The sequence below is a fragment of the Eurosta solidaginis genome, chromosome 2 (assembly GCF_040869045.1).
Source record: "Eurosta solidaginis isolate ZX-2024a chromosome 2, ASM4086904v1, whole genome shotgun sequence".
Classification (NCBI taxonomy): Eukaryota; Metazoa; Arthropoda; class Insecta; order Diptera; family Tephritidae; genus Eurosta; species Eurosta solidaginis.
The window spans coordinates 207047501-207066343 of record NC_090320.1 but is presented as its reverse complement, the minus strand read 5'-3'; the positions used below and the strand labels follow the sequence as shown (position 1 = coordinate 207066343).

The window sequence follows — 18843 nt, the reverse complement described above, 5'->3', positions numbered from 1 at the left end:
AGATCGACATGCAAAGCAAGACGATGCGATATAAAAACATGGATGTACCACTTAATTTCGGCTACGAGAGAGGCTACAGCAGTAAACGAGTGCTGGTGGAAGAGAGTCAGCAAATACCACCAAAATCCGAAGCAGTCATCTGGGCAAAGGTTGATGGAGATTGTGGGACAAACAAATTGTGGGTTGTCGAAGCAGCAAACAAATCAGCACTAAACATACTTGTAGGAAAAACCCTGGCTATGACAAAACAAGATGGACGTATTCCGGTAAGAGTACTCAATGAGTTCAAGTCACCACTCAAACTGACTAAAGGAGCTATTTTGGGAAGATGCCAAGAGGCTGAAGTAGTTATTAACTGTGAACAACTCCAGGAACACGTTTCGGCTAGTAATACTGATCTTTCAAATGACATCACGGCATGGATGCAGGGGCTAGAGGAAGCATATCAGAAACAGGCAAAACAACTGCTCCTAAAGTACGCGAACATATTTGACCAGGATGATTCTAAACCAGGCCGCACCAACGTTGTGAAACATCAAATTGACACTGGAGATGCGAGGCCGATCCGTCAAGCTCCACGTAGTGTTCCACTGGCGAAGCGGGAAGTTGTGAGTCAAATCATTCAAGAAATGAGCGACAGCGGCGTCATCGAACCATCAGCTAGTCCATGGAGCTCACCGGTAGTACTTGTAAAAAAGAAGGATGGAAAAATGAGGTTTTGCGTGGACTACCGGAAGTTGAATGACGTAACGAAAAAGGATAGCTACCCATTGCCAAGAATTGACGACACTCTGGACTCGCTATCTGGTACGAAATGGTTTTCCACGCTGGACTTGAAAAGCGGCTACTGGCAAGTGGAGGTGAAGGAGGAAGATAAAGAGAAAACAGCCTTCAGTGTCGGTGATGGTCTTTGGCAATTTACAGTGATGCCTTTTGGACTTTGTAATGCACCAGCTACTTTTGAGAGACTCATGGACCAGGTACTGAAAGGACTACATTGGAAAACATGCTTGGTGTACCTGGACGACATCATCGTATTGGGCAAGAACTTTGATGAACATCTTAAGAACTTGGAGGAAGTTTTCCAGAGAATAGCTGGCGCTGGTCTGAAGTTAAGTCCCAAAAAGTGTGCGCTGTTTAAAAAGGAAGTCAATTATTTGGGTCACAAGGTAACGACAGAGGGCATCTGCACTGCGAACGAAAAAATAGAGGCTGTAAAGGATTGGCCAAGACCACAGAACCTACATGAATTGAGAAGTTTTCTTGGGCTGTGCACATATTACCGCCGATTTGTACCAAATTTTTCCAGCGTAGCCCATAGCCTCCATGAGCTTACAAGAAAAAACAAAGCTTTTGAATGGAAGAAGGAGCAAGAAGTGGCTTTCCAAACATTGAAGGAGCGTTTGTGCACTGCCCCAATGTTAGCATATCCGATTCCAGGAGCAACATTTATTCTGGATACAGATGCGAGTGGATATGCTATAGGAGGCGTTTTATCACAATTGGTCAATGGACAGGAGAAGGTAGTTGCATATTACAGCCGTTCGATTGGAAAACCAGAGAGGAACTACTGTGTTACGCGGAGAGAGCTGTTGGCATTGGTAGACTGCATTAAACATTTTCACAAATACCTCTACGGCCAGCGATTCCGTGTCAGGACAGATCACGCAGCGTTGAAATGGCTTCTGCAGTTCCGTAATCCGGAAGGACAATTGGCACGGTGGATCGAGCGACTACAAAGCTACGACTTTTCCATTGAGCATCGAAAAGGTAGTACCCATGGAAATGCTGATGCAATGTCACGAAGACCATGTAGTTTGGAATGCAAGCACTGTTCAAAAGCCGAGGCTAAAGAAGACATTATAGATGTCCGGCTAATGAATATAACATGTACAGATGAATGGGACAAGGAACAGCTAAGGAAGTGCCAGCTAGAAGATGCAGATCTGTCACGTGTTATGCAAGGGCTCGAACGAAATGAAAGACCAAACAGAGAAGAGATGTCAGCAGAGAGTCCTATTGCGAAGTCATATTGGGCACAGTGGAACAGTTTAGAATTGATATCCGGTTGCCTTCATCGAGTATGGGAGAGTGAGGATGGTAAATACAAGAATAAACTGATAGTTGTTCCCAGAAAGAGGATTCCTGACGTGCTCAGCGAGCTGCATAATGGTCCAAGCGGAGGTCATCTTGGAATCACGAAGACGCTCGAGAAGATTAAACAGAGATTCTATTGGGTTGGTTGCCGTCAGTCGGTCACTGAGTGGATTGCGAACTGCGAGGTTTGCAGCAGAGCGAAAGGGCCCAGAACACGAAGTCATGGCCAGATGAAGCAATATAACTCAGGTGCGCCATTTGAAAGGATCGCCATGGATGTCGCAGGTCCATTTCCTACTAGCAACCGCGGCAACAAATACGTACTGGTGGTTATGGATTATTTCAGTAAATGGCCAGAGGTATACCCAATCCCAAACCAAGAAGCAGAAACAGTAGCAGAAGTGGTTAAAAACGAATGGGTTGCAAGGTATGGTGTACCAATGGAGTTACATTCTGACCAAGGCAGGAATTTTGAATCAGCTGTGTTCCAAGAAATGTGCAAGAAGCTGGGCATTCGGAAAACACGGACAACTGCATTGCATCCTCAGTCCGATGGTATGGTGGAACGTTTCAATAGAACATTGGAGGAGCATTTAAGGAAAGTAGTCGACAAGTACCATAAGGACTGGGATACACACATATCATTATTCTTGATGGCCTACCGATCGGCAGTACATGACACAACGGGCCAAACTCCCGCAAAGGTAATTTTTGGCAATGACCTTCGACTGCCAGCTGATTTGAAGTATGGGATAGATGCCGATGCGGAGAGGAATGTCAAGAAATCCACTGATGTCTTAGAAGAAGAGCTGAGAGAGATACACGATCTGGTAAGGCAACGAGCAAAGATTATGAGTGACAAGATGAAAGCGAGGTACGATAAAGCAATTAATTCGGAAGGGTTTCAGGAAGGAGATTTGGTGCTGCTATACAACCCACAACGAAAAAAAGGTTTGTCCCCGAAATTGCAGTGTAACTGGGAAGGCCCATACAAAGTTGTAAAACGGATCAACGATGTAGTGTACCGCATACAAACCACTACCAAACCACGAACCAAAATGAAAGTGGTTCATTTGGAGAGATTAGCAGCGTTTAGATCGAGAGATTTGTCTGATCGGGACGATCAGACTTAGGTGGAGGGCAGTGTTACGAATATTAGCAAAACTAAGGAGTGCTGCCAGCTCTAAGCCGATCTAAGCAGTGACGTGAATGCACATCAATAATTCAATCATTATGTATCTACATAAATGAATCAATAATTGCGTCTACACATATGTACACATTCCGACGAGCAACATTTACATACAAGGCAGCAAGAGATGAGATGTCACACACCGATGAATTTACTTATACGCTTATGTGTTTGCGGGAGACTGTAAACTACAAACACATGCATATACCTTATCTGAGTTGTCACAAGAGTGAGCAATAATTTGTGCACGTAGTTGTGGCTGGCAATTTTGTAGCCGAAACAACTAGTAAGTTCTGGAAATCGAAGAGCCTAGAAGTATGCAGCGTAAACTATAAAAGCGGCGCCAGCGAGTAAGAAGAATTCAGTTTGATTTGAATTGTCAAGCAGTTACGAGTAAGACGATATCTAGCGAGCAATAGCACTATTATTTTGAAAGTCAGTTTCCTTTAAGCTATCAGTTTGGTTATTAAGCTATTCGTTGCACAATTTGAGTGTTATTGTGAAGTATTTTAATAAAGGCCATTTTTCCATTATTCAATATTGGAGTTATTTATTCGACAGTTTAGCGATACGATCCTAGCAAAAGGGCAAATAAGAGGATTTGCAGGAAATTCGTTACAATATATACAATATACGAAAGCATATGGTCAAAGTTGAAGCTACAATTTGATAAATTGAGAAAGATATGAATAAAAACTTCTTGTCTGAAAAATCGGTTGTATGGAGGATATATGCTATAGTGCTCCGATCCGGTCGGTTCCAACAAATGTCTAATCGAATACCTTTATATACCCGCTCACCAAATTTTATCAAGTTATCTCAAAAATTGAAGGACTAGTTTGCATACAAACAGACAGATGGACAGACGAGCATGGCTAAATCAACTCAGCTCTTAATCCTGATCATTTCGGTAGACCTATTGGTGGGTCTATCCTATCTCTTTTTCGTTAAGGACTTAAAACTTTGAGATTCGTGACAAACTTAATATACCATTTCATTTTCATGAATATATATAATATAATAAATATATATATATATTAAATAAATCCTCTTCAGGTGAAATGTTTGTTTGTATGTATACTAGGGTGGGTCGATTTGTATGGACGAAAGTTAACCGATATCGCGCCATCGATTTTTCGATAGGATTTGGGCTCAAGAAAAAAGTTACACTACGCATACCCAAAAAAATAATTTTCCAGCCTGCGAAATTTCATTTTTTTGACTTTTTTCGACTTTGATTTTTAAGGTTTTTTTCATGACCTACTAAAAAAATGTTCATATGTATACCCTGTCCGACCCAAAAATATCCGCTAAAAACGTTGGCGATAACAGTTTTTTGGAAAAAAAAATATTTTATGCGATAAATAAAAATTTTTTTTTTTTTCAAAAAACTGTTATCGACAACGTTTTTAGCGGACATTTTTGGGTTTTTTCAGTAGGTCATGAAAAAAACCTTAAAAACCAAAGTCGAAAAAAAGTCAGAACAATTAAATTTCGCAGGCTGGAAAATTATTTTTTTGGGTATGCTTAGTGGAACTTTTTTTCCTGGGCCCAAATCCTATCGAAAAACCGATGGCGCGTTATCGGTTAATAAATCGACCCAGTCTAATGTATACACTAAAAATCTATTTTTCTTTGTCTTCACTCCATTAAATGGCTGCAAGACGCTAAATCAAAATCATCAACACAAAGGAAGAGCAAGTTAGTCAGTCAGAAAGTAAATAATAAGTACAATATACTTTTATTTTCTTCTATATTTTTTATATAATTTGTTTGTTTTTTTTCCTAAGTGAAATACCAAAAAATGTGATATTTTGTTGATCTCATTATTTTCGGTTTTTGTTTTTATTTCATAATTCTTTCGACGCATTCTTGTATGTAATAACGAAACTTGCACTCATCTTTCTTGGCATAGCAGCTACATATGTACATATATATCAAGAGGTTCACGTGCTTAGACGTATTTGTTGTGCGCCATAATCATGTACATAAATCCGCGTGTGTATATCTATAAATATTTATACCAGTCAGCATGTCAAATTTTTCATATACATACATACACCCGCTTTTGTATGTTTTATGTACCTTTTGGAAGAATAAAGACCATTGAAAAGCAAATTCGGCAATTTTCTGTTTGGTTTCATCTAATATATAAAATTCTTCTGTCACGGTGTTAGAGGCTTAACTTTTCCGAAACGGCTGAACCGATTCTCATGAAATTTTGTGAGCATATTCGGTAGGTCTGAGAATTGGCCAACGTCTACCTTTTCTTCGCTACGTGCCTAGGGTCTTGAGATCAAAACGTGGACCCGGGTACCCCTAGAATGTGTTTGTACAATATGGATATCAGATGAAAGCTGTTGATGAGTGCTAAAGTACAGGATAATTTTCATAGAACTGCGAGGCTAGGGTCTCGAGATATAGCCCAAAACGTGGACCGGTAGAATGTGTTTATACAATATGGATATCAAATGAAAGCTGTTGCTGAGAGCTCTAAAGTTCATTGTGATATTCGATTTAGTCGCATCAACCTGGCAAAACTGATAAATATACATGCGAAGCCGAAATAAAGACAAGAATTAATAATACCCACATACCTATTTACATACGTCCTATTCGATTTGCCTGAAATTTCGCATATAAATTTGTCTATATTAGTATTTACGATGCTTTTTTCCGAGAAGTATACCAGACACGGACTGGGACTGGGATTAGGACTGGGACTGAGACTGAGACTCGGAGTGGGACTTGGACTGAGGCTCGGAATGGGACTGGAACAAAATACATACCACCCTCTAGGACTGGCAATAAGAGATGAAGAAGAAGGAGAAAACTTGAGAGAAGAGAAAAGAGATAAGGAGACTGAGAAAGAGATAGAATGAGACGAAAATGGAGATGACGCGAAAAAGAAGGAGGGAGGAGTGAATAAAAAGATAAGAAAAAGTGTAGAGGGGTAGGGCAGAGTTAGACGGAAAAAGCTTATTAAAATGTATGCAGATAGGCAAAATTTAGGGCAGAACAACGTCTGCCGGGTCTGCTAGTAGCTTATAAAAATATACTGTAATTTTATTAACTACGTATTTAAAGTATGCGATAAATAAAAAATATTTAAAAAGGATCCTTTACCTTTAATGTTAATTAATCTTGTGTCATATATGTATGTATATATTACAGTTAGCTACGTCCCACCTCAATTAAACCTACAAATATACTGCAAACATGCATCAGCTAATAAATTCAGTGTCTTATTTAGCTAATACATCTGACTTAGTCATAATTGGCGTGTATAACCTGGAATATAATTGACAGTTTCTTGATTCCCTGTTCTTCTCGAGACATTTTCAATGAGTTTTTAAACGACGATGGCGGGTTCAACTCCCCATCAAAGCATCGTCGAAAATGTAGAAACAAGTTTTTTCAATTAGAAAAAAGTTTTTCCAAGCCCCTCGGCAGTGATTTAGCAAAAACTTCGAGTGGTTGTCATGAAAAGCTTCTCTGTGAAAATTAATCTGCCTTGCCGTTGATGGGATTCAAAGTCGGCGTACAACAAATCCTTCCAATTTGTAGGAAAAATTAAAATCAGCACGAGGCAAATTGGAAAAAAAATTCGGCTTTAAATGTCTTCGGGGGTTATCGCTCCTTGTATTTGTTTTTATTTATTTGTAAGCGAACTTGCAGCCATAGGGATTTTTCAAGTAAACAGTCCCAGTTAGTTCTGAAAAGTCCCGGCATAGCCCCAAGTATTGCTGATAAATCCAAGAAACATCCCTGGAGATAGAAATGAACTAGCTCGGAAATTGACCAATGGAAAAAATACTATTTTATATATATTTTAACGAATTTAGGGGAATTCCGCTTATTTGAAACCTTCTGCTAACGTTCGAATCTCTAAACTGTTGAATAAGTCACTGCAATATTCAGTACTGCAACTGGTCTTTATTTAGATTACGTTTGGAAGTACTTCACAATTATACTTCACAACCAATAGCGTGATTAAATCAAAACTGATTACTCAGCTTGCGCTGCTTTTATACTCTCGGTTTCCTCGTTGACCCGTTTCTCCCAAAGTCTAGTAATTTCGAGAACTTCATGCTTGGTTACCAGCTATATACATGTATATCTGTAGTCCACACATCTCCCATAGCCGTATGTGTGTGTATGTGTGAGTAGCTGATGACTACATATTTGTGTGTGTGAGATATCTCTTCGTCGCCTTCTACATAAGTGTTGCTAGCCTTAATATGTACATGTTCATAAGAATGGCTGCTTCATGTTTTTGTTGTTGCGTGATTATTTACTAACAGCCTAGTGATGTCAACATTCGCCACAATATTATTTAAAAAATTTAATAAACAGTCACAAAAGTACCCTGGTTGTGCTTCGAAAACACTGATCTGAAGTCGTCCCGAATGTGACACCAATTGACCAAATTGATCCCGATTTTTCTTTTCCAAAGTTACTTAGACTGCACTCAACATTACCTCCTCCTATCCGCATGTTTTCAGCTGATTTCAGAGACGAGGTCCAATTTAAAAGCATGAGAGGGAGAGGCCGATCTTCTCTGCCTTGGTAGGAAGACTACACGCTTAGTTCTCCAAGAGTGTAGTACATGATGATACAGTCTCCTGCACCCATTGAATATTATTTTAAGCCATTCCTTGGCATTCGTAGCTAGGCAGGGAATATCTCACTTGGGTTTGCGGATTCAAATTCACTGCTCATTCAATCTCGGTATCTCCGTGAGTACTGTCTGCTGGTTCTTCTGGAGCCTTAAGGGACGCTTCACTATTACATGACCATTTTCGATATCTTTCTTTATTAGTCCCTGGACTAGGACTTTCCTCGGCTGCGCTGTTTCACCCTGTGGATTTCGCGTTTGTAAATCCTCAACAGATCCCTGTACTCGTCCCTACAGGCTTCGCTTTCCGCGACCATTGCCAGCTTGAAATTTATTTTTCCTGTCCTCTAAGAAGATTCAGGTTCTTGCTCCACCATGGCGGGTTTGCTTTTCTTCTGAATCTTCTTACCTCCATTGTACGCAGTAATAAGCGTCTTTAATAGGAGTTTTGTTATGTTAGTAGAATAATTAGGCAGTTCGCAAGGTTTCCTATTGGCCATATGTGGTATGCCTTAATCAACTTTTTTATTGGAACAACTTAGATTTTACAATTTTAAATGAATACGAATTGCCCAATAATTCTACTCAGCTGAGTAGAGCTCACAGAGTATATTAACATTGTTCGCATAACGGTAATCCGCAACGGCATAAACTTATCGAGATAGATATAGACTTCTATATATCAAAATGATCTGGGCGAAAAAAGAAATTTATTTAGCCATGTCCTTCCGTCCGTCCGTCCGTCCGCCCGTAAACACGATAACTTGGGTAAATTTTCAGGTATCTTAATGAAATTTAGTATGTAAGTTCCTGGGCACTCATCTCAGATCGCTATTTAAAATGATCGAAATCAGACTATAAGCACGCCCACTTTTTCGATATCGAAAATTTCGAAAAACAGAAAAAGTGCAATAATTCATTACCAAAGACGGATAAAGCGATGACACTTGGTAGATGGGTTGACCTTGTGACGCAGAATAGAAGATTAGTAAAATTTTGGACAATGGGCGTGGCACCGCCCACTTTTAAAAAAAGGTAATTTAAAAGTTTTGCTAGCTGCAATTTGGCAGTCGTTGAAGATATCATTACGAAATTTGGCAGCCACGTTACTCCTATATGTGCGCTAAATAAAAATTAGCAAAATCCGATGACGAACACGCCCACTTTAAAAAAAAAAAAAGTTTTAAGTCAAATTTTAACTAAAAATTTAATATCTTTACAGTATATAAGTAAATTATGTCAGCATTAAACTCCAGGAATGATATTCCGCAACAAAATACAAAAATAAAAGAAAATTTCAAAATGGGTGCGGCTCCGCCCTTTTTCATTTAATTTGTCTAAAATACTGTTAATGCCATAAGTCGAACAAAAATTTACCAATCCTTGTGAAATTTGGTAAGGGCATAGCTTCTATGCCGGTAACTGTGAAAATGGGCGAAATGGGTTGAAGCCACGACCAGTTTTTATACACAGTCGGCCGTCTGTCCTTCCTCTTGGCCGTTAACATGATAACATGAACAAAAATCGATATATCTTTACTAAAGTTAGCTCACGTACTTATCTGAACTCACTTTATCTTGGTATTAAGAATAAGCGAAATCCGACTATAACCACGCCCACTTTTTCGATATCGAAAATTTCGAAAAATTAAAAATGCCATAATTCTCTACCAAATAAGAAAAAAGGGATGAAACATGGTGATAAGTTGGTTTTTTGACGCAAAATATAACTCTGGAAAAAACTTTGTAAAATGGGTGTGACACCTACCATATTAAGAAGAAGAAAATCAAAAATATCTGCAGGGCGAAATCAAAATCCCTTGGAACCATGGCAGGAATACTGTTCGTCGTATTACATATATAAATATATAAGCGGTACCCGACAGATGATGTTCTGGGTCACCCTGGTCCACATTTTGCTCGATATCTCGAAAAGGCCTTCACAAGGCGTCCACCTATAGAACTATGGCCCACTCCCTTCTAAAATACTCTTTAATACCTTCCATTTGATACCCATGGCATACAAGCACATTCCAGAGTTACCCTAGGTTCATTTTCCTACATGGTGATTTTCCCTTATTATGTCTCCAAAGCTCTCATCTGAGTATGTAATGTTCGGTTACACCCGAACTTAGCCTTCCTTACTTGTTTTTTTTATGACTTTTCTTAGTAAAGAAAACGTTGTTGTCGTGTTAAAAAGTGATGCTTAAAAGAAAGCTTTTGAGGGGACGCCTTATGATATTTGTTTTTTTTTAACGCCCAGTCTAATATTTATATACTTTGACACAATTTTCCAACAAGAACGTGGCATTTACTTATAATAACAAAAACTAAATATATTTTCAACGCAATACGTAATATTCAAGCAAACGATTTGGCTGATCGCGCAAAAATTTGAAATACACTTCTTTAATCATGCTTTTTATTTTCGACGTCATTTTTTGTAGTTTTATATATACACATGTATGTATGTTTGTTATTTATTGTAAATACTTACTTTTGCTGTTCAACTATCAATTCATCTCGTTTAATCGAAATCAATCTCTGCAAATTTTCTTGTTCTGCCAAAGCGATCCGTTGTCGTTCCTCGTATAACTGACGTAATTGCCGTATGTTGCCCAATTGACGTTCATATTCTTGCCTCAAATTGCTCGACATGATTTTCATTTCACGTTCGCTGAATGCCAATTCAATTTCTTCTAGTTTGGTTTTAAGCTAAAAAAAATAAGAAATGTTAATTAAAATGTAGTGGACGAAAACTTTGTCTCAAAAATATTTCTAGAATATCATTGCATGCTTTTTTTTTATATGAGAAGAATCCTCGTGATAAATATATTTTCTGACAAAGTCGGTCGGGACCCACAATTGTTATATCAGCTTCGAACGGCAATGACCCGTTTAGCTGCCAATTTCGATAGTATCTTCCAACCGGGGTCAAGGAAAGAAATTTTTAGGATCACATCCACAATCACGGGACACTGGCTGCTTGGCCTACATGCCCAGAGAAGGGGGATCCCTTTTAACAGCATTTGCAAGAGCTGCGACGAGGACACAGTTCTAGCACACACTAGATTTCTAACCGTGGGCAGTTATATACTGTCGGAACTCAAGTAAATAGTCACATGCATTTTAAAAACGATCAGACCGCCGTGGTGTGGTGCTAGCGTGCTCCGCCTACCACACCCAAGGTCCTGGGTTCAATTCCTGTGCAAAGCAACATCAACTTCTGCCTTGTAGATGCCGTTCGGAGTTGGTGTAAAATTCCTAAGTCCTATCGCGGCAATTTGTAAGAAAAATTAAAAGTAGCATAACGCTAATTGGAAGAAAAGCTCGTCCTAAAATCTCTTCGGAGGTTATCGCATTTATTGCTTATGTTCATTGTCCGCACCAATTGGTTCGAATGGAGTACCGACTAGTTATACTAAAACAGCAGCAATTGGTTCCAGGAGAAACGTGCATCAAAATGGTGCTCCGTGCGCTACTTAGGCTCGGTTCTTTGGTGTTCGTATGGTACAGCAACAAAACAGTCAACCCATAGTGATGCAGGGAAATGTAGCAGCATTCTGAGCTCTTAGAAAAAAAATGTTTAAAACAATGCCGTACAGTGACTGAAAGTGGATTTACGATTTGTCGCTTGCTTTGCTTTGAAGTGAGTAAACGGTTTTTGTAAATCCACCTTGGGCGAGGCTTTATACGAACTCTTAAGTGCTATAGTGTATACGATGTGGCGTGTAGTCTTTTTAGTTAATTGAAAATCAAAAAGTAAATTACTGTACGAAACGTTCACATACATGAATAAAGCGAAGCCTCACGCAACCATGGTCAGCTAGTATACGCTAAATTCCAATACGTCATATTGTTTTTTTTTTTTTCTGTTTGATGGCATTTTAAGGGAGTGGCAGAGAAAGAGGAAAAGGGGAGGGATAAAGAGAAAGAGTCGGAGAGAACGACGAATGGGGAAAGAGATTGAGGAGGAGTGGTTTTTGAAAAAAATTCAGAGTCGTTGCGTTCTTTATCCGGATTCTCAAGTAGAGCATTCTTTAGCCAAATTCTGAAGCAAGGTATTTTCCAACAGTTTGCTGAGTTAAAGCGTTTTCGAAACGACAGCCGATATAGGATGATCTTCCGCTCAGAAGTCAATATGCAATTTGCAAATAACTTTAGTCCTTTATGCATACATATCTGGTCTTAGAGTATGCTCATGAAGAAGCAAATAACTTTGGGTTCATACATATGAATGAGACTGTCCATTTAATAAACAGAAGCACATGCAAGATATTCCTTGTGTGTCATTTCGTATGTCATTAGCAAGGCCATTACAAAAATGTCAGTCATATATTTATGTGTGTGCATTAGACTAGGTCGATTTATTAACCGATATCGCGCCATCGATTTTTCGATAGGATTTAGGCTCAGGAAAAAAAGTTCCACTACGCATACCCAAAAAAATAATTTTCGAGCCTGCGAAATTTTTTTTTTGTTTTTTTTTTTTGCTTGTGATTTTTAGGGTTTTTTTCATGACCTACTAAAAAAAATTTCATGTATACCCTGTCCGACCCAAAAATGTCCACTAAAGGCGTTGGCGATAACGGTTTTTTGAAAAAAAAAAATATTTTTCTAGCGGACATTTTTGGGTCGGACAGGGTATACATGAAAATTTTTTTAGTGGGTCGTGAAAAAAACCTTAAAAATCAAAGTCCAAAAAAAGTAAAAAAAATTAAATTTGGCAGGCTCAAAAATTACTTTTTCGGGTATGCGTAGTGGAACTTTTTTTCCTGAGCCCAAATCCTATTGAAAAGTCGATGGCGCGATATCGGTTAACTTTTGTCCATACAAATCAACCCACCCTAATGTACATACATTATGATATGTAAGTTTGTCAGATATAATTTTATAAATGCACGTTTAGGCATTGATGAGTAAAATGTCAAGTTGCTTATGAGTAATGTCATATTATTACTAATTATAAATATTATTAAGTCTTACTAAATTATTCATTCGGTTATTTTTGTACAAATTGCATTATGACCATGTCTATTGTGATACAGTCCCTGTAGGAAAAATTCATAGTTCTTAATGAATAAGCTTCTGATGGATTTGCTATCAATACTAGTTCGGTGTCGAGAGAAGATGAGATGGTTCTTGGAGTGTCCGAGCTTTACACTGATACTGAATAGAGAGTGTTGATGCTCCCAATTGGCCTCAGTTTTCATGTAATAGGGATAGCTCGTGTGACTTCCTACGAAATGGTCAAAATTGCATAGGCGGTTAAGAGTAAATTAATGACGATGATTACTTCGAATAAATGCAAAATAATCAACAATATTTTCTGTTTTATATGCCAAATATTTTATAAACGCCTTCTTTAAAAATTTTTAAAGCTATTAAAAACACTTTGTTTATTTACAAAAGTTTTTTGGAAAATTTATCAATTTTGAACTCATTGCATAGAGTAAAAAAATCATTCAAGCCACTGGATCATCATCATCATTGTGCATTGACTCTTTGCCGACTATGCGACTTTGGCTTCGCTCAGCAACGCCAGTCATACATGTTTCACGATTTCTGATCCCAAAAAACACACACCAAGGCTGAACACGTTCTTCTTCTTTGCTGCCGTATTCGAGTTCCGATAAGAATACTTGCCTTTATTTCGCATAGGAGTTGGTGCATGATCTTTACCAGCTCTTCACCTACGCGTTTGAAAAACCGTCTGTGTCTCCAGTATCGTATTATATTTTAGCCGGCGTATTGCCATTCCCACTCCATCATAGTCATGTGGCGAAGCATATGTATGAATGTCTGCTATCGAGCAATTAGGAAGAAATTTTCCACCATAACCTAGGCATGCTCTGTTATAAAGCTACAAAATCACCACTATACTGTCTGTCGAACTTACGTCGTATGATCTTACACTTCTTTGTTTTAAGAATATGCCTTTCTTCCCGTCTGGCGTTACAAAAATACTACTAGGCGCGTTACCGAGGCAGTATTCTTCATGGCCCGATGGTCGTCTTGACCATTTTCCAAGGTAGTGTAATATTCCTCATCGTAAAGGTCTGATGTCCAATACGTAGGTACGTAATTAATGAGAAATGTGCTTAGCCTGTTCCGTTACATCATTAGGTCTAAAGTTGCTCTCAAAGAGCGGGTGTGATATTAGGAGAAATCATCAGGTATTTCGTAAGAACCCTCCCGACGTCGAACCCTCTTGTGTCACTTTGACTAGTATATAGCGGCGAAGTCTTGTTTTACATCACAAAACCAATAACATTACTACTTCTTACGCTTTATGTCTTTCTAACCACGTGGTAAATGTGTGAATAACTGTCAATCTGACTTGCACTGTTCATCGGATCTCCTTTAGGGTGGACGAGGACAACTAACAGCTGGGCAACGGTGCTCCCCTTGAAAAGTATCCAGATATTTCATATACATTCACTCAAATGGTGATCGTGAAACGTCTGCCATAAGTCATAAGAAAATATAGTGTGATTGTAGTTTTTACGTCGCACATAGTCCAACGGTTTACAGTGTTGGTGAAACGATACATACTTTAAAGTGAACTCACTGAGCCGAGGCAGATGTTGCAAATCACTGTAAGCCGTAAAGATGTGTAAAGTGAGGACCTTCCCACCTCAGAGACCCCTGTTCCTATTGTCGTGGCCCTAGGTATCAAAATTTGTATAACGGTATATCATACGTAAGTTAGGTTGAACTGGCAGGCTAATAAAGTCCTCACACAGATGAAATGTGTCCATAGTCTTAGTTATTTGACAGCAAAACGGAAAATCTCCAAATAGATACCAGGACTTATATAATAAAATAACTCCGTTCTCTAGGCAAATACTAGAAGTTTTTTCGGTGGCCGCCCTGCTGTGGTGGTAATGGAATCCACCTACTACAACGAAGGTCCTGAACTCAAGTCCGGGCAAAGCACTATCAAAAATTTAGAAAACAATGTGTTTTCAATTAGAAAAAAAAGTTGTTCTAAGCTGGTTCGTCTCCTGACAGTGGCTTCTGCCATGAAAGACTTCTCAGTGAAAATCCATCTTACTTTCAGAGTTGTAGGTTCTGTCCCACAAATTTGTAGGAACAATTAAAAAAGGAGCACGACATAAATTGGAAAAGAAGCTCGGCCTAAGTCTTATCGAAGGTAATACGCACCAAGTACTTTTTTTTTTAAACTAGCTTAATTGCTGCCGCTCCTAGTAGGTGGAGCCTTAACCTAGCGAGCGCAAGACACGAACACCTGCTCAGCCGCTTCTTCCTGCATTGCGCTCTTCTTACATCTTCTATTACTGATGAGGCTTTGTTTATAAGCATGTGACCCAGGAAGGCAGTGTCCATTGAGTGTGCCCATCAGGAGCCTTAAGTCTTCTCTCTTCAGAGAAGTGAATCTAAAATCTTATATATTGTAAATCTTATATCGTACGACTTGCTCATGATCTAAGAAATTTTACAACAGAGACTCTGCAATATCCACTTGTTTGCATCGCATGACACTTCTTTATAAAGTTATGCTTCATACTATAGCATTAATGGCCGACTGACTATCAATATATATATTGACGCGAGTGCAGGTAAAGCACGCTTCCTTCAGAATTTCTGCTACTTTCTTCATGGATACAGTTTCCGCCTCAAAGACAGTAAAGGTATCTAGAAGCTTGTATGATTTACTTATTTTTGTATCACAACAGTAATGTGGCATTACCACAATACAAGTTATTTGTATTTATGTAAATGCCAGAATGAGTCTAGCTTGTAAGGTACAACGAAATGAATTTCACTTTCGACCACACGCAAATAACTCGTAGCGGCATAGATAAGTTATATTGAACCCAGCGGGGAGCCGTATCCTTCACAGTTGTTTAACCCGTATGCGTCACAATGACGAGCTCACATATCGATGAGCACGACTGATCGACTGCGTCGGTTTGTCAATGTGATTGCCCAAATATTATTACATAGTTAGGTAATATGAATATTTTGCTGACTTGGTATATAGAAATTAGAAGTTATTTTTAGTGTATAAGTATTGTAGGTAAAAATTGTAATAGTATTGTAAGACATTTTACTATAGACGAGAAAGAATTTCTTAAAAAAAACAATCAGATTTCTGCGCTGAACACAAGCGCCCATCAAATCTATTTATTTAATTTCCGTAAATATTATAGTAAACAGCTGAGCCGACTGAGCCGAATTGTATGCACATAACCAAATTAAACATTATGTCTACACATATGTCCCTACAAGCAGCGGAGAGCAATGCACAAACACATGCATATATCTGAGATACTCCCAAAAGTAGCAATAATTTGTGCAAGTATCACTCACATAAAATAAATTCTGGAAACGCCTAGAAGTATGGAACGAGGAAATCGAAGACTATAAAAGAGCGCAATCTGAGCAATCAGCAATAATTTTGATTTAAGCACGCTATCTGTCGAGAAGTAGTAGTATTGTGAAGTACTTGAATAAAGGTCATTTTGCATTATTGAATAGTGGAGTTATTTATTCAACAATTTAGTGATTCGAACGTTAGTAGAAGGTTGCAAATAAGAGGAATTTCAGTAAATTCGTTACAATTTGTGTCAGAAGAGGAATTTTGAATAAATTCCGAAGATTGCGAAAACAACTTGGACATGGCAAAATTTAGTAAGTTGAGGATGCAGCAATTGAAGAAGGAGTTGGAGAGCCGTAGATTGAATATAACCGGCAATAAACTCGAACTTCAGGCAAGACTATGAGAGGCAATGGAAGCAGAAGGAATTAACGTGGAAGAGTATGTCTTTCGTTTTGATGGCGACGAGACAACAACAAAAATTGGGGAGAAAAACGAAACACCGCACACAATGGCGAACACAGACTTGAACACAATATTAGCTGCAATATCTGCAGAAACGTCGGCAGTAACGTCCAAGATGGAAAAACAACTAGAATCCCAGGAGAACCGTATAACAGCGAAGATTGAAGCACAAGAGGCACGAATATCCGAAATGTCGACGCAAATTTCAGCCCAGATATCATCGCAGATCTCTGCTCAACTGGAAGAGCAAGAAGGACGTATTTCCTCGAAGTTGGAGGCGCAAGATACAAAAATTTTACAGTTTGAGGAAAATCGAGGCCGAGGTGGGTGCTTTAAGAGGACATATCGAGCAGTTGCAACTAAATCGCCCAGCAGTTTCAACGAGTAATCCAAAGGTAAAAACACCATCCTTTGACGGTTCTGTTCCTTTCCAGGCCTTTAAGCTACAATTTGAGAAGACCGCAACAGTGAACAACTGGAATGCTGAAGATAAAGTTGCTGCACTCTTTGTAGCATTGAAAGGACTAGCTACCGAAATCTTACAGACTATTCCAGAGTACGAACGGAACAGTTATGACACATTGATGGCTGCTGTAGAACGAAGCTACGGAAGCAAACACAGGAAACAGATATATCAAATAGAATTGCAAAACCGTTACCAAAAAGCTAATGAGACTTTGCAAGAGTTTGCTTCTGATGTTGAAAGGTTGGCTCATTTGGCAAATGCGGACGCACCCGTGGAGTACACCGAGAGGGTAAAAATCCAGAGTTTTATAAATGGCATACGGGACGAAGAAACGAAGCGAGCAAACCCAAAACCCACATTCGCAGAAACTGTATCCCATACACTGACTTAAGAAACAGCGTCACTTTTGATTAAGCCCGCATACAAAGGTCATCGCGTGGAAGTGGAAAGGCCAGGGTAGACACAATTCTGGAAGCATTAAAAGGAACGCAGCAGAAAAACGACGGTGCCGTCAAATGCTTTAAATGTGAAAAGCCAGGACACATTGCACGTTATTAAAGTACTAATCCTAACAGCTTCAACAATGTGGGTGGCCGTAAACGCAGAGCTGAAGGATATGAGCAAATCTCATCGTTAAACTAAAGCGAGTCAGCCGCAAGGGGCGACAGCTGGCTCCCTCAATTAAATGCCCCTTAATCTCTATCTCGCAAATTGGAAGAAGGTCAAGCAATCTTACTGTCGGAGGACATATGGATGGAAAGGGACGTTTACTGACTGTAGATACGGGTGCATCCCATTCCATCATTCGATCAGATTTAGTCAACAAGAAGATAAGCCCATTGCTTGAAGCAAGACTACGTACAGACAATGGCGAGGATACCCAGGTAATTGGAGAAACAGCATGTGAAGTAGAAATTGGGAACTTCACGGTACTACATAATTTTATAGTGGCAGAGATTGTTGATGAAATCATAATTGGTGTGGACTTCTTAATCGATCAAGGAATCAAGACCGATATGCAAAGCAAGGCGATGCGATATAAGAACATGGTTATGCCACTTAATTTCAGCTACGAGAGAGGCTACAGCAGTACCACCTAATACCAACAAAATCAGAAGCAGTCATCTGGGCAAAGGTCGACGGAGATTGTGGGACAAACAAATTGTGGGTTGTCGAAGCAGCAAACAAATCAACACCCAACATATTTGTAGGAAAAACCCTGGCTGTGACAAAACAAGATGGACGTATTCCGGTAAGAGTACTCAGTGAGTTGAAGTCACCAGTCAAACTGACCAAAGGAGCTATTTTGGGAAGATGCCGAGAGGCTGAAGTAGTTATTAACTGTGAAAAGCTCCAAGAACAGGTTTCAACTAGCAAGACTGATCTTTCAAATGACATCACGGCATGGACGGAGGGGCTAGAGGAAGATTATCCGAGTAAGGCAAAGCTCCTAAAGTACGCAAACAGGATGGTTCCAAACCAGGCCGCACCAATGTTGTGAAACATCAAATTGACACTGGAGACGCGAGGCCGATACGTCAAGCTCCTTGTAGTGTTCCACTGGCGAAGCGGGAAGTTGTTAGTCAAACGTACAAGAAATGAGACGCGAGGCCGATACGTCAAGCTCCTTGTAGTGTTCCATTGGCGAAGCGGGAAGTTGAA

At 39.3% G+C, this 18843-nt stretch overlaps 1 protein-coding gene across 8 annotated transcripts in view; it reads right to left on the bottom strand.

The window, feature by feature from the left end:
* LOC137240567 (uncharacterized) overlaps positions 1–18843 on the bottom strand; it is a 66031-nt gene that overhangs the window by 20472 nt on the left and 26716 nt on the right. For all 8 annotated transcript variants that reach the window (XM_067767013.1, XM_067767012.1, XM_067767009.1 and 5 more), the window contains exon 3: positions 10404–10621. In XM_067767013.1, coding sequence (XP_067623114.1) covers positions 10404–10621 — 218 coding nt within the window. The remainder of the gene's footprint in view (positions 1–10403; positions 10622–18843) is intronic.